Source organism: Schistocerca americana, chromosome X (assembly GCF_021461395.2).
Source record: "Schistocerca americana isolate TAMUIC-IGC-003095 chromosome X, iqSchAmer2.1, whole genome shotgun sequence".
NCBI classification, from domain to species: Eukaryota; Metazoa; Arthropoda; class Insecta; order Orthoptera; family Acrididae; genus Schistocerca; species Schistocerca americana.
In genome coordinates this window covers 302,446,302-302,462,595 of record NC_060130.1, presented here as the reverse complement: position 1 = coordinate 302,462,595, position 16,294 = coordinate 302,446,302, and the positions used below count along the sequence as shown (strand labels likewise).

Sequence of the window (16,294 nt, the reverse complement as noted above, 5' to 3'; positions counted from 1 at the left end):
TGACAATGTCATACAGTCGCATTGGACTGCAGATTAGCTTTCATATAACTGAAATGAAATTTGAGTTTTTGCTTCCTATTAAAAATAGTCTTTTCTTTCAGCATGGGCAGAAGCTGGTCTTTTCCCTGTAAAAGACCTGCAGAATCTGAGAAAAATTGATAGTGATCTTGAAGGCCACCCCACTCCTCGCCTAAACTTTATTGATGTTGGAACTGGGTCTCTAGGCCAGGGTCTTTCCATTGCTTGTGGAATGGCGTACGTTGGAAAAAACTATGACAAGGCGTCCTACAGGTAGGCTCTTCTAATCACTTAGTGATGACCACCAACATTGTGAGCTTGTGGATTTTGCATTCAGATATTCCATTTGAAGCTTTCTACATTCTCCTCTTCAGTTTGTACTATATCCAGTTGTACTCTGCCTTTAGTCAAATTAAAATTACTAGTTGTTCATCACTTCAATCCTTGGTGCCTCTTGCCCGAACTTGATTTGATTTGATTTTTTATTGGTCCACTTTTATCATACAGCACAAATTGTACAATTGATATTGGACAGGCCAAAGAAAAGTTACAACAATACATAGTATTAGCAATATAGTAGGCAAATTAAAAATAGGTACCTATTAAAATTAATTTTATTATGTATTCAGAAATTCTCTGACAGAATAGAAACAGTGCTTTATTAGAAATGCCTTTAGTTTAGCTTTAAATATTGGATGAGTAGCATTTTTTTTTTTTTTTTTTTTTTTTTTTTTTTCCCCTCTCGTATCTTATTGTGTAGTATTACACCAATGTTAATTAAGCTCCTCTGATAGGTGGTTGTTCTGGGATATTTTTGATGTGTATTTGATTTCCTTTTGGTACTATAGTTGTGTATAGTTTTTATTCTGTAGCGGTTTGCCTGTTTTCAGGAGGTAGTCCCTAGTGAACGAGATAGTTTCATAAATGAATAAACTTGGAACATTTAGAACACCAAGCTCAGTAAAATGGGATTTACAGGACTCCATCTTTTTAAGGCCACAAATTATTCCTAGAGCTCTTTTTTTGCCTTCTAAAAACCTTTACACTGGGAGTTGAGTATCCCCAGAAAACGATCCCATATTGGGAAATACGGAAGCGTCCGATCCCACCCGTCTGCTTTGACCCATGACGTCACAAATATGGTGGAAACAAAAACAAACAAACACACACACACTTTCCACAAGAAGCCTAATGACACTAACGGGACAAGCGCGGGAAATGGGGTGTTTTGGGTGGGGGGCAAACTAAATACAAACAAATTTAGACGCCTTGCGTAGCTACAAAGTGTAAGTGAAGACAGCCATGCATGAATACCCACCCACCTCCCCAGGGGTCGTAACCCCTGCAACCCATAGAAGATAAAGATGCTTCAGTAGCTGATAAGTGTTTTTTGTCTTAAAAAAAAAATCTCATGGGATAGAACGAACAGATCAGAAAGATAAATATAATAAACTAAAACTGAAATTCGAGGAAACAGATAATTAAAATAAGTAATAAGTGTTTTTAAATTTAAAAAAAATCTCAAGAGATAGAACGAACAGATCAGCAAAGTAAATAAAATAAGATAAAACAGAACTGGAGACAGCCACACTCAAACCAAACTCCGCGCCCTCATGACGTCACATATGACAACACCCTTACGTCACGGGTCAAAGCCAACGCGTGGGATCGGACGCTTCTGTCGACCCCCATATTGGACTTGAGTGGAACTGTGCATAGTATGCCTGCCGTGCTGTTGCTTTGCTTGTTGTAGCCTTTAAAATTTTAATAAGTTTTCTAGACAAGTTATTTATATGTGTGTCCCACTTTGTCTTGTTGAACCCATAGACCCAAAAATTTTGGGACACTTAAATTTTCTAGGGATCATTTTTTAATTGTGCTTTAATAGACGTGATTAGTTGGAGGAATTAAATGAAAATAGACACCCACAGTTTTTTCAGTATTTGTAAGGAGTTTGTTTTTTGTGAACCACTCAGAAAGTCTTTTCATAGAACTTTATGCTGTGGACTGCAAAGTTTCTGGACTGGATCCAGTGAGCAATATGCTGGTGTCATCAGCAAACAGAATAGTTTCTGTGGGACTTGTATATTCAACTAAGTTGTCCACATAATCAAGGACAGTAGTGGACCTAAGATTGAGCCCTGTGGTACACTACATTGTATTGGTAATTCACTAGAAAGAAAGGACTCGTGAACATCAAACATGAACAGTCTGTTGCCAGTGGCCCAGAACAAAGCACCGGAGTAGTGCAGTATACATGTGAAATCTGTTATGGGTCATGCTGGCAGACCAGTTGACTGTCACCAGCCACAACAGGTAGAATAATTTTCTGACCATGTTTGTGACTTCTTCCATGTGATAAGTTTTTAGAGGTAAAGCTGACGGGACAGCACTAATGCCACATAGCTACTGTCAAATAATAGTCTTAATCGGAGAGTAGTTTCGACCTTTCGATTTTTCAAACAAATCTTAGGGTTGATGCCTAGTGTTCTGAAGAATTCAGTATAGGCATCTGGAGCTGCTTAGTTTGTTGAAAGTTTAATAGGTCAACAACCGTATTATACCCTATTGTAGAGGGTGTTCAGAAACTGATATTCTGGAAGGGGACAAATGACCGAACGTTCATAGAAAGAGCCTAACCATTGCCGTGTTTATGGAACTCCTGTAATTGTGTCCCTTTAGAACTCAATTTGTCCCATTAACTTGTGTAGACATATTGTGTTTGTAGTAACAATGGATGCTGGTACTTCACTGTTTATAACCATAAATCACAAAGTACGGAGTTGGCAATGCTTGTTTGTCTTTAGTTCACTTTGGAAACTATTTCTCATGCATATATTTATTACCATTAGACTAATTATGTGACAAAGAAAAGAAATTTGAAAATGCTTAACACCAAAGCTGCTATTTATTTAGTAACTGATTAGATTCGGCCTTTGCCCATTTTCACACGCCACCTATTACAGGGATCGAAATTTAGGAGTGGATGTGTCGAATGTGGTTAATAAGGGTGGCTACATGTGGTAACTACTAAAGTATTTGTATTTAGGATATGTTCTGTGTGGACAGATCTATTTAGGTCCTCATGCTTCAGTGTATCTCAGATTTGCCTTAAAAGGTATGACAATTGTAATTATATCTTAATGTATTGTGTTGATATATGTGCATAATGTATATTTTTCTTATTTGTGGCACTTTCATTACTCAGCATGATGTGATCCACATGCTAATGATATTTTATATGCAATGGGGAATGTCTTTTTCATTGGATTAAACTGGGTGTCACATTGGTTTATTTATTGCGTATGTTATTGTAATTTTGACCCAATGATACAGAAAATTAATCCTAAGGTCTAATAATAAATCTGATGCATTCAATTTACTTCATCATTGTATTAATATCACTTACTGTTCTTAGTAAATTGAATATATCTGAGATTATGTAAGACATTATAATAAATTCTTTGCATCAGCATCTGTTAAAATTACAATAACAGCTACAGTAAATAAACTAATGTGACTAATTTAAATAGTGTAAGACATTGAGAAGAAATGCTCCATTGTATATCATACAGTACAAATCATTCTCATATGGATCATATCATGCTGGATAATGAAGGTCCCACAATTATGAAAAAGGTTGTGAACATACATTACCATAATACACAAAGGTGTAACTTCAGTTGTGACACCTTCTAATGCAAATCTGAGATACATTGAAGTGTGAGGATGTAAACTGAACTGTCCACAACAATCATACCATGAATGCAAATACATCATACCATATGAGCCATTTTATCCCTAATACCTGTAGTACACACACACACACACACACACACACACACACACACAAAAGAGAGAGAGAGAGAGAGAATTATTGATCTACCTATTATGAATTATAAGGCTGGTTATTGGTTTTTGTATTTATTCCTTGCACTGTATGTTTTTTGGAATATGATAAGCTTCCTTGGGCTATTGTTAAACATTCCAGTGTTATAGTTTGGTTGTGAGCTGGCAAAGCCAACAAATATGCCTGGAAACAGGCTGTGGTTACTGGTTTATTTGTAGCATAGCCCGAGGTCTAGGTTCAGTTAAAATGTCACTTTGGTTGTGAGTTGGCAGTCAGTGAATAGGAGCAGACCTGCATTTAGGGTGTGGGAAGCCCCTGTACAGTAATTTATTTTCATGAACTTCAATATTGCTATTCATTTATGGACTACTTGAATAAAGCTTTGTACTCATTTACCTCAACTTTAAACTTTATTGAAGTATTTAAATGACATGTGACACAAAGCACATGAGTGTTCAAAAATAATAAAATAACTACTAAATTTCAATAGCCCATTTCAGTGAAAAATTACCACAGAAACACCAAACTTGGACACAAGATATGGTAAAATACAAAGAAAATCACAACAGTTTAATAACTTACACCAGAATTACTTCACGTAAATGTGAAATTTAATTAGTACAAATCTAAGGTACAACACCATTTAACTGACCTCTCCCAAAATTTTGAACGTGAAGAAATGACTTCCTTTTCACTTTATTTGCAAATTCATTTATCACTTCCTCAAAATCCAGACTGACGGTTATGCGTGATTCTATGGCTAGAACTTGACGATTAACCAGTTGTTCTTGATTCTCTGCTGTCCATAGTTAGTGCTTAATCTGTTTGAAAACAGAAAAGAACCTTGCAGCAATTCACTTTGTTGCCTGAATAAAGTTTTAAATCTTGAATGAATGTTGTGTACACATTTGTATAGACATTAATTTAAAAAATAAATAAATTCCACAAACAAATGAAGGGGGACAACAATTTGTCACTGTCTTCTATTTTCATAACTAACAGATAGCTTTCAAAATGTGTACATTCTTCGCCAAAGTTGTTGTTGTCTAAATTATAGATGTCTCTGTTTCTCTGCAGCATTGTAAATTGGAGCAGCTTGTAGTTAGGTGATATTTACACACTACAGTTCAGAACCCTCTAGTGGCAGAGGGCTGCAAATATGTAGACATGACGAATAAAGATGTAGATTGTCAGTGAAGTTTATTTAATTTAAAAAGCTTTCAGTTTTTACATTCAAAATTGAGGCATTAGGCATTATAAGGTGCTGGTAGTCTGGCGACATAGCATCTCACTTTCGGAAAAATATCATCCACACGGTTCCAAAGACTGCAAGAGCTGACAAGTGTGAGAATTATCACACAATCAGCTTAACAGCTCATGTGTGCAAATTACTTAAAACAATAATATACAGAATGGAAAAGAAAATTGAGGATGTGCTAGATGATGACCAGTTTGGCTTAATGAAAGCTAAATGTACCATAAAGACAGTTCTGACATTGTGTTTGATAATGGAAGCAAGATGAAAGAAAAATCAAGACATGTTCATAGCATTTGTCAACCTCGAATAAATGTTCAGCGATGTAAAATGAAATGAAAGAGGAAATGTTTGAAATTCTGAGAAAAATAGGGGTAAGTTATGGGGAGAGACGGGTAATACACAATATGTAAAAGAGCCAAGAGGGAATAATAAGAGTGGATGACCAAGAATGAAGTGCTCAGATTAAAAAGGGTGTAAGACAGGCATGTAGTCTTTCACCCCTACTGTTCACTCTGTACAGCAAAGAAGCAATGATAGAAATGAAAGAAAGGATATCAGTGATATGATTTGCTGATGACATTGCTATCCTGTGTGAAAGTGAAGAAGAATTACAGGATGTGTTGAAAGGAATGAGCAATCTAATGAGTATAGAAGATGGATTGAAAGTAAATCGAAGAAAGACAAAAGTAATGAGAACAGCGAGAAACTTATCAGGATTGATGGTCATGAAGTTACAGAATTCTGCTACTTGGGCAGCAAAATAACCAATGACAGATAGAGCAAGGAGGACACCAAAAGCAGACTAGTACTGGCAGAAAGGGCATTCCTGGCCAAGAGCAGTCTACTTGTATCAAACCTAGGCCTTAATTTGAGAAAGAAATTTAGGAGAATGTACATCTGGAGCACATTATTGTATGATAGTGAAACATGGACTGTGGGAAAACCAGAACGGAAGTGAATTGAAGCATTTGAGAAGACGGATGTTGAAAATTAAGTGGACAGATATGGTAAGGCATGGGGAGGTTCTGCACAGAGAAAAGGAATGTGTGGAAAATGCTGACAAAGAGAAGGGACAGGATAGGATGATAGGACATCATGTTAAGACATGAGGGAATAACTTTCATGGTACTAGAGGTATCAGTAGAGGGCAAAAACTGTAGACAGAACTTGGAATATTCTGAGCACATAAGTGAGGACATAAGTTGCAAGTGCTACTCTGAGATGAAGAGGTTGGCACAGGAGAGGAATTCATGGTGGGCTGCATCAAACCAGTCAGAAGATTGATGACCATGTAACTTGTTGGTGTGTGAGGAACAGCGTGCTGAAATCTAGCTGAGAATTTGAAGTACTAGTCCACACATGGCACATGAAATGCCCTCCTCTTCAGCACGACAATGCCAAACCACATGAGAATGCTGCAACATGTGCATTCCTTTCCTTTCCCGATGCTTTGGGTTCACTGTCACTAGTCATCCTCAATGCAGTCCCGACTTGGCCCCATCTGATATTCTTCTGTTTACAAAACTTAAAGAACACCTTCAAGAACTTCACTTTCATAGTGACAAAGTGGTGCAAGCAGAGGTGAGGGTTGGAGCTCCATTAACAGTCAAACATTTTAGTGATGTTACACCAAACTGGTCCCTCATGGGGAAAAATTTGTTTGTTGCCAGGATGACTGGTGTGGAATAAATTTGTAAACATGAAGAATAAAGATGGAAAATGTTAACAGTGTTGGTTTTATTTTTTAAAAAACTTTGAATTTTCACATTAAAAAATGGGAGGCATTATTTTTCAGCAAGTCCTTGTATCATCTTAGAATCAGGTTCTGATCCTTCTCCATATCTCAACATTATCTGATCCAGTTTCTATTTTATGACATATGGGTTCTTCTTCTGAGTCAGATAATCTGTCAAAGAATCCCTGGTATTTAATGTGACATTTCCAGTTTTGATTATCAGCAGCTGAAGGAGGTGGAACTGATTCTGAATTCCTGACCTCCATAAGTTTCTTTTCAGATCAATCCTTGTAAATGTGTAAAGCTCAGCTAAAAACATTACAGATGTGCCATATTTCAAGAGAAGCTGAAATGTCTAAAACCTTGGCTTGCAGTTTTTTTTTTATTTTTTTTTTTAAGGCTTTGCCAAACTGTTGCGTAATGCAACTGCACACTGATGTCATGAAAGCTACCTCAATACTGAGACCCGAGTTTCTCCCGGCGTGTACAGTGTTCAAATAACTTGCAGGAATGCAGCCAGGTGATGTCTTAGACAACATCAGAAATTTCAACAGGAGCACACACTGCTATTTTCAAGCAATAATTGCAGCAAGTAAGTGCTGTGCGATGGAGTGTACAGCCTTGGTTTTCAGAGAAACTCCGGAAAGTTAACACTCGCACACCGTGTAAACATTAGCACCATCACAAATCAAAGATGACAGAAATAAAGTTATTGAGATTGAAATTAATAACAGTTAAGGTAGCATTAACTCTGTCCTATTTTTTTGACATGGGCAAGAGCAGTTTTTCATGCAGACTATCAGGACTGTGGAGGTCCGATGTGCTGAACATAAGTGGCACACACTTAAAACAGCCGAGCAAATCTGCCATTGCAGAACATTGTCTTGGCGCTGGTCACCCTGTGGAGTATAACAACATGGAGATTCTGGCATGCATTTCCAGCCATTAGGATAGTGTTATTCAGGAAGCTGTTGAAATTAAGTTAGCAACTAACCTTATAAAGAGGGATTGTGGTTTTTGTTTAAATTCTGTGTGGAATCCTGCTCTCTCCTTTATCAGAAGATAGAGGGACACAGTTAATGCTACCTTCACTGTTGATTATTAATTTCTCTATCAATAACTTGTGACGTGTGTGTGTGTGTGTGTGTGTGTGTGTGTGTGTGTGTGTGTGTGTGTGTGTAAATCGGTAAGACATTTATTCAATGCTATTTTCTCATTGGTTCTACCATATTGACTAATAACCACTTGTGATTCGCCTTGTTCACTCCATTCATTCACTGTGCAAACAGTTCCCAGCTGCAGCACACAACAGAAAACCTGTGGTACATGAATAGTGCACTTTTACTACATGTCTATACTGTTAACTTCAAACTTGCATCACACCCAATAGGTTTCAGGTATTGCCTCTTAAATTTCTGGTTATGAATGAGCTAACCGTGGGAACCCACTAAATTTGTGGCAACCTCAGTTGTAGCTGACAGTTTGAAGGTGAGCTGGCTGCTTTCTTTTGGTTGTCAGTCAGTTGTAGGTTATGCAAGAGATATCCAGAACTTGGGTGACCCCAGACTCCTGAATTTATTCTGGCCACATATACTTTCTTCAACTCAAACTGCTCATCTAGTTTTGTCAGCACCAATTTTGCGATAAATGTTCTGGTGGATCTTGTTGACGTTTTTTTGTGAAGTTTCCTATTAGACATGAGCAGCCCCTTATAGGAATGGTGAATCTGTGTTCCATTATCTTCTAAGTGAGGGAACTAGGTGGTTACGTCAGATTTCAAATCCTGACTTACCATCCAGATTTTAATTGATCAGTATTATGTGACAGTTTATTCATTAATAAAAGATACAGAGATATTAATTTCCTGTTGACCAAAGATGTAAACGAAGTAAAAAAGACGTGTGGGATGTGAGACATACAGCATGTTCACAGAAAAATGCTTGTATTTTGAGAGTGAACTTAACTGTTAAGACTTTGATATGGAAAGTTGTTTCCAGCATTTTTAACAAAATATTATAATCACATCAAATTGCATACTTTAAATTTATACATATCTGTACACACATTTATACATACGGAACTTTTGATGATTATAATTGATAAGTTACGCTTCATGATCACAAGTATCTATACACACCCAAAAAACATATATTTTTCATATTAGGTGCATTGTGGTGCCAGGTACTCTCCATACCAGCGACCTCAGTAGTCATTAGACATTGTGAGAGAGCAGAATGGGGCACTCTGCAGAACTCACAGAATTTAGGTGTGGTCAGGTGGAATGGGTGTCATTTGTCATACATCTGTACAAGAGATTTCCACACTCTAAACATCCCTAGGTCCACTGTTCTCGATGTGATAGTGAAGTGGAGATGAGAAAGGACAAGCACAGCACAAAAGCGTACAGGCCGACCTTGTCTGTTGACTTACAGAGACTGCGGACAGTTGGTGAGGTTTGTAATGTGTAATAGGCAGACACCTATCCAGACCATCACACAGGAATACCAAACTGCATCAGGATTAACTGAAAGTACTATGACAGGTAAGTGGGAGGTGAGAAAACTTGGATTTCGTGGTTGAGTGGCTGCTTATAAGCCACACATCACGCCGGTAAATGCCAAACCATGCCTCTCTTGGTGTAAGGAGTGTAAACATTGGACGATTGAACAGTCGAGAAATGTTGTGTGGAGTGACGAATCACGGTATACAATGTGGCAATCGGATAGCAAGGTATGGGTATGGCGATGCCCGGTGAACTTCATCTGCCAGTGTGTGTAGTACCAACAGTAAAATTCAGAGGCGGGGGTGTTATGGTGTGTTCGTGGCCCCCTAGTTGTTCTGTGTGGCACTATCACAGCACAGGCCTACATTGATGTTTTAACCACCTTCTTGCTTCCAGCTCTTGAAGAGCAATTCCAGGATGGCGATTGCATCTTTCAACATGATCGAGCACCTGTTCATAATGCATGGCCTGTGGTGGAGTGGTTACACATCAATAACAATCCTGTAATGGACTGGCCTGCATGGAGTCCTGATCTGAATCCTATAGAACACTTTTGAGACGTTTTGGAACGCCAACTTTGTACCAGGCCTCACAGACAGACATCTATAACTCAATATGAAGATAGTAACTGTTCCGAAAGAACAGATACCAGTGATGACCATGCAGCTTCTCTAGAAAGAAATGATAATTAATCGAAACCCTTGGCTGCCAACAGGTGTTGTTGTTATACCCCAATGGGGACATCTGAAAATGTGTGCCCCGGCTGGGACTAGAACCTGGGATCTCCTGCTTACATGGCAGACACTATCCATCTGAGTCACCAAGGACAGAGGATAGCGCGACTACAGGGACTTAACCTTTGCACGCTTCCTGTTAGACCCACATTCCCAACTGTCCACAACCTACATTCGTAATGTTCCTAAAGGATATTTACGCATTCACTCATTACTCGCGCCAACTAAGGTGACAATTCCCTTAAGAGTCTGGGCAAAGTGTGCGCATTGGCACAGGAAGAGGTCAATGGCCGGGTAGCCTTCAACTATATATGAAGATAGTAACTGTTCTGGAAGAATATATACTAGATTGGTATCTGTAATTATCATTTCTATCTATATCTCTCCTCAGTGCAGCACTCTGTGCAGAATGGGCTACCATTCCCCAATAAACCTTCCAGCACCTGATTGAACATATGCCTGTGACAGTGGAAGCTGTCATCAAGGCTAAAGGTTGGCCAACACTGTACTGCATTCCAGCATTACTAATGGAGGGCGCCACAAACTTGGAAGTTATTTTCTAAGCAGGTGTCCGGATACTTTCGATCACATAGTGTATCTGAGGGCATTACAAAAAATTTTTTAAAAAAAGAATTGGCGTTTGGGGTGAGGGCAAAAAACTTGCTCAATTGTAGGTTTGTCCATAAAAAAAAAGTTGATGAGCACTTTAACTCTCAAAATAACATTTTTCAGTTACTAACATGTTGCACATGTGATACACCATATTTGCTCAATAGGAATGAATGGTACCATTTATGTCTTTGATTAATGGAAAGCCTTTTCACTGTATACAAAACCATTGATGGTAAGGCCTATGTGTGATGCTCAAACTGACATTAAGAATATCACAAAGTGTGCTACAGTGATATATTTGTAATGCGTGCTGTTTGCAGTGCAACAGCTTGTAGTGTGTCTTTGAAAACCAAAAGGACCACCACAGAATGAATTGCTGTCCACTGGAAGATACGCAAGTCTCTGAAACTGTTTCACCTTATGTCTAAATAAATACAGGTGCACTGGCATTGTTTCAATAATTAAAAAAAAAAATATATTCTTGTACAATGCCTAAGTAGATGATGCTACTGACGAAAACATCAATGTAATTAGAAAAGTTAGCCATCTAAAGATGAGCATGGCAGTCTGAAACCAGTTCTAGCATTGAAATAAAGCATTTTAATAGCAATTGTGGCCGGTTGCATTAAATATATGCAGACATCCTAAGCCAGGTAAACAGTGAGACCAGAAAAAGGTTTGTGGTAAGCTAAGTTTGGAGCAGACCTGTGCGTGGATGCAAAATGTGGGGATGATAGTGGAGTGATTAAAAGATTTAAAATGTGATGTTACAGTAAGAAATGTAGTAGTCCTGAATTGAGCCAATGAGAAAAAAAAAGAATAGCAAAGAATATGAAGTAGATAAAATGGTTGTGTATGTCTTAGAATGTAAGTTGTTCAAAACTGTTGTAGAAGGAATGATGGAATGAAAGAGATGCAGTGGCAGACCTACATATGAATGTATAACACACTGTTTTGATGATAATTGTGCAGTGTGTATGTTGAAATGAAGAAGATAAATGGCAAGTGATGGGAATGGAGAGCTGCGTCAAACCAACTGCTGTTCTACAGCTGTTGGTCTTAGTTGCCAACAGCAGAAAAATATTTATGACTAAAGCAAAGGAACATGGAAGTGTCTTCCAGTGTTAGGTATTGCAACCTAAAGAGTTTTATTATTGAATGTTATAAGTAACTAAAATAAAAATTCCTATGGATTGGTTTCATTTCTGCATGATGTAACACCACACCCCTCTCTTCAAATACAAAACTTAAATATGCGCAACATGCAAAGTGCTGTCACCTGCAAATAGAGCATACAAATGACCCAATGATCACTCCGCAAAAAAGCAGTTTAAGGTTAAGCATGTCATATAAAGTAGCAAGTGGTGCTTTGTGCAATACAGGATGTTGTGTCTGTAGCATTTTTAAGGATAGTGTGTTAAATTTCTGAGAACAGTTTATTGGTGACTACGTTAAGTGTTGTAGCGCTCTTTCCAGGTGCAGCATTAATGAAATCTGATTATGCGTATTGACAGTTTGCGCAATATATTGAAGGAGCCTGATGAGCTGTAAAAATATTGATGCGTGCTCAACATATTGCAAAATACATTGTGCAATACATGGCAGTTCCTGCCAAGAATGAGAGAAATTAAAATTTGATCCAAACAAATTAACATAAAAAGCTAAAAAAAAAGGTAACTGCCAAATATTGGTGTAAGCTGGAGGGTATATGTTAAAGCATCATGCGGTACTTTGAGAAATGAAATTCCTAACTGTTTAAGAAACCCCAGATACCTCTCTCTCTACAATCATAGGCCTACTACAAACAACCAAGACTGCTCACTATTGCTTGTGTAGTGTTGCCATATTGAATTCTTCATTTGTAGGGCAATGCATTCAGTAAACTGTCAGATATCTGATATATATGCAATTACTTAAGAGGTGCAAATAACTTTCATGAGGACTTTTATCCTTGTTAGAAAAAAAAGTGTGAAAAATGAAGTAGCTAGTTGGTTATATTGGAGGTTAAAAGTCCAAGCTAGTACGAGAGTTGCATGTCATCGAATGCTGACAGATTTCTGAAGAGTCCCAGCATAAATATTGTGCAATAGTAGTGTGTCATTCTTGGCCTCGCACTTTCATGCAATATGTTGACACAATGAGGGCCCCATTAACTTTGACAGATCAAAAGCATGTCAAATGTAATGAACAACTTGAAAAAAGGTGACAGAAGAGATTTGTCAATGGAATAACTGAGTTTTTTTAAAATATCTACAGGTGTGAGTTAGTAATTCCTACCCACCACCTTCTACACATTAAAGTAATAGAATTTTTTCTGCAGAACAGGAGAAACTTTTTGTTTTCAAATTTTACTTTGCTATCTGTTGGACATTTTATATCCCTGGGTGAGTTATCAAACCCGTTTGTTGCAGCGTTGTGCACCCCCTTTTTGTGCTAAAGACAACCTTAATGTGGAGTCATGGATGTCATTTTTCCTTCTGGTATTACGATTATCCACATCATTGTTCCTATTGAACTGCAGTAGATTATTCACAACAAACTTCATGACAGAAGAAATATACTGCAAAGCAGTAGTTAGAAAGCCAAACTCCTTAAACAGATGTCCACAAAAGGAGCATGGGTGAGCACCACAAGTCTCATAGTGTGATTTTGATCAATGAAAGCTTTCTTTCTTAAAGATTAATTATCCCAGAACATTATGCCATATTAATTATTGAATGAAAATAGACAAAATATGTCAACTTACTGATTTGTCTCACCCTAAGATTTGCAATTGTTCTAAGTGCAAATATGGCTGAACTAAGTTGTTTTAGGACTTCCAATATGCTCTTTTTCCTGTTTAAATTCTCATCAATATGGGTACCTAAGAATTTTGAAGTTAATGCCCTATTTATTACCTCCTCATCATGTGTTATACACATCATTGGTGTAGTACCCCTGCATGTGCAAAACTGAATAAGAGTATATTCGTGCCACTTTAAAATTGAGGTGAGACTATTTCCAGAAAATGAATCGATGTTACTTTAAGAATTTTGTTTACCATTTCTTCTGTTTCTGTATGTTTGCTAGAACTGATTACAGTATTAATGTCATCTGCAAAAAGAGCTAACTTTCTTGTATATTAAATGGAAGATAGTGGACCTAAGATTTAACCTTTGGAACTCCATGATTTAACCTTGGGAACTCCATATGTGATTTCTCCCCAGTCAGAATAATGCCCTGGACTGGATTGGTTTATTTACTAAGTACAACTTTCTGTATTCTTTTGGTTACATATGACATTATCCACTGGTTGGCTATGCTGTCAGTCCCATAAAACATCAGATTATCTAGGAAAACATTGTAATTTACATAGTTAATTACCATAGGTAGGGAGCAGAAAATACCAACTGATGCTATTTTATTATTTAATGCTTACAAAATTTGATGAGTGAACACATAAGTGGCAGTCTCGGTAGAACAACTCTTCTGAAATCCAAAGTGTGATTTGCTAAAAATATTATTGTTGCTTCATGTCCCTAACTATTCATAAAGCCTAATGTTAAAATATGCTTCAGAGGAGTCCAGGACACATTCCATTTGCTAAATGGAAAACTTCTGAATGCAATGGAGGATTTTTCCATTTGATCAGTTGAGATGAATACCATTACCTAACACTACCTGTTTTAATTTTTCACTTGATATTTCTTATTTCTGCCCGTGAATTGTCTAAAAGTAAATATCTCGTCTCCTTACTTTTTAGTTTGGGTTTTGTAATCATCTTTCAGGTTCTAGAATTCTTGTATGTAAGCTGTAAGGAATGCTTGTTACAGTGCTAATGTAAGCTTTCAACCAAGCTTTCTCAAATTCAAATTATGTATGTTTTCTGTGTGGTTGGTATTATGCACAATTCATTATTATCCAATGGTTCTATGTAAATTTCCATTCTTGGTGACAACTCAAAAAACCCGATATTGTCTTCAAATTGTTATACTCTTCCAGTATTAGATGTACTGTACAAAGAGCAGTTTGATTTTGCAATCTACCTTCTTGAAAGTAAACGTTGTTTGTGACTTGTAGACTTCTTGGTTTACTTAGTCATAACAATAGCAGCCTGTCATAAAAGAGGAGGCTGGTTTTACAGGTTCCTTTATGAAATTAAATAGGTTGTTGTAGAACATAAACACTTCTGTGTTTTGTTCTAAACACAAAGTTTTCGTCAGTGGGACTATAGGAAACACATGTAGTTGTATTAATAACCTTAATGTTGAATGTTTTAATAACAAGTTCAACAATTAATTATACCAGAGAATAAATTTTAATTTCCCTCATGTTTAAGTATCAGGTTTGTCATGAAGCTTATAAATGTCAATTTAATGCTGGCATAGTTCCATTAAAAAAAGGACATGGTGAATTTCCTACCAACGATCTGTGTATAATCCAATTGTATTTTGTAATGAGATGTAATTGGGCAAGTGGATTAAAGTAGGAAAATTCCAATTGGTAGGTATTTGATTAGACCATTACTACCATATAGAATTGTCAAAGGACAAATACAAAAATTATTTTTACACATATTTAAGTTTCTATGTGGCAAATGAGTATAGTTACCACTGGAAAATACCCCAGCAAACCATTCTCTGTTGGCATTCTGTGTACAAACATTTCTGAGATATTCCTTTGCACAAGTCAACTAATCAGGTATTTATGTTAGAAGTGCTGATTTTATTATAAAAATGAGAATTTGTGTAGATACTAGTTAGCAAAATGTTACTTATTATGCCATATTTTGAAAATGGATAGTGTTGGCTGTGGTCCTAGCAGCAATGTAATGTAACACGATATGGATTTGTCAACAGCATTCAAAGTTGAGGTAGATGTCACACTTGTTTTTGTGTGTGTGATAAATGATGCATATTTTATTTATTACTTACAGAGTGTATTGCCTTGTGGGTGACGGAGAAAGTGCAGAAGGGTCCATATGGGAAGCTCTCAATTTTGCCAGTTATTATAAACTGGACAATCTCTGTGTTATATTTGATGTCAATCGTCTGGGTCAGTCTGATCCAACTGTGCTGCAGCACAACATGGAAACCTATCGTAAAAGGTTGGATGCATTTGGACTTAATGCCATAGTTGTTGATGGCCATGATGTGGAAGAATTGAGCAAGGTAAGTTTCAGTAGTATTCAGCTGTCTGTTGTTGCTGATGTAGTGAACTAAGAATAATTGTTTCCATATTGCTCAGTTACCTTTTCTTACTAATGGTAAGTCGGTAAAGGAAAATACTATGTGTGTGATAAAATGGCAAAGTGAAAGCTGTGGATTTTAATGAAGTGTTGCAAAATCTAAGGGATGTGGTTTACTAATATTGTTGGAAATTGAATCTTGACTTGTTCCTCTAAGTGGAGGTTAACTTTGCAGACATAAATGATGCCCCAGAAATGTTAGTGTGACAAAAGACCTACAGGAAAATAGTAAGCTTTGATGGCGGTGTTCAGTTATTTGCTTTGTAAATAAATGGAGCTGTCTATTGTGTAAAACATTGTCATTTTGATCTTACTAGGAAGGAGCCAGATTTGAGGAACTTCTCCATGTTAGGTATG

General features: G+C 37.1%; 1 protein-coding gene across 2 annotated transcripts in view; it reads left to right on the top strand.

The window, feature by feature from the left end:
* The window catches only part of LOC124555025 (transketolase), a 160,329-nt gene that overhangs the window by 123,736 nt on the left and 20,299 nt on the right, over positions 1-16,294 (top strand). For both annotated transcript variants that reach the window (XM_047128778.1, XM_047128779.1), the window contains exons 3-4: positions 102-291; positions 15,626-15,860. In XM_047128778.1, coding sequence (XP_046984734.1) covers positions 102-291; positions 15,626-15,860 — 425 coding nt within the window. The remainder of the gene's footprint in view (positions 1-101; positions 292-15,625; positions 15,861-16,294) is intronic.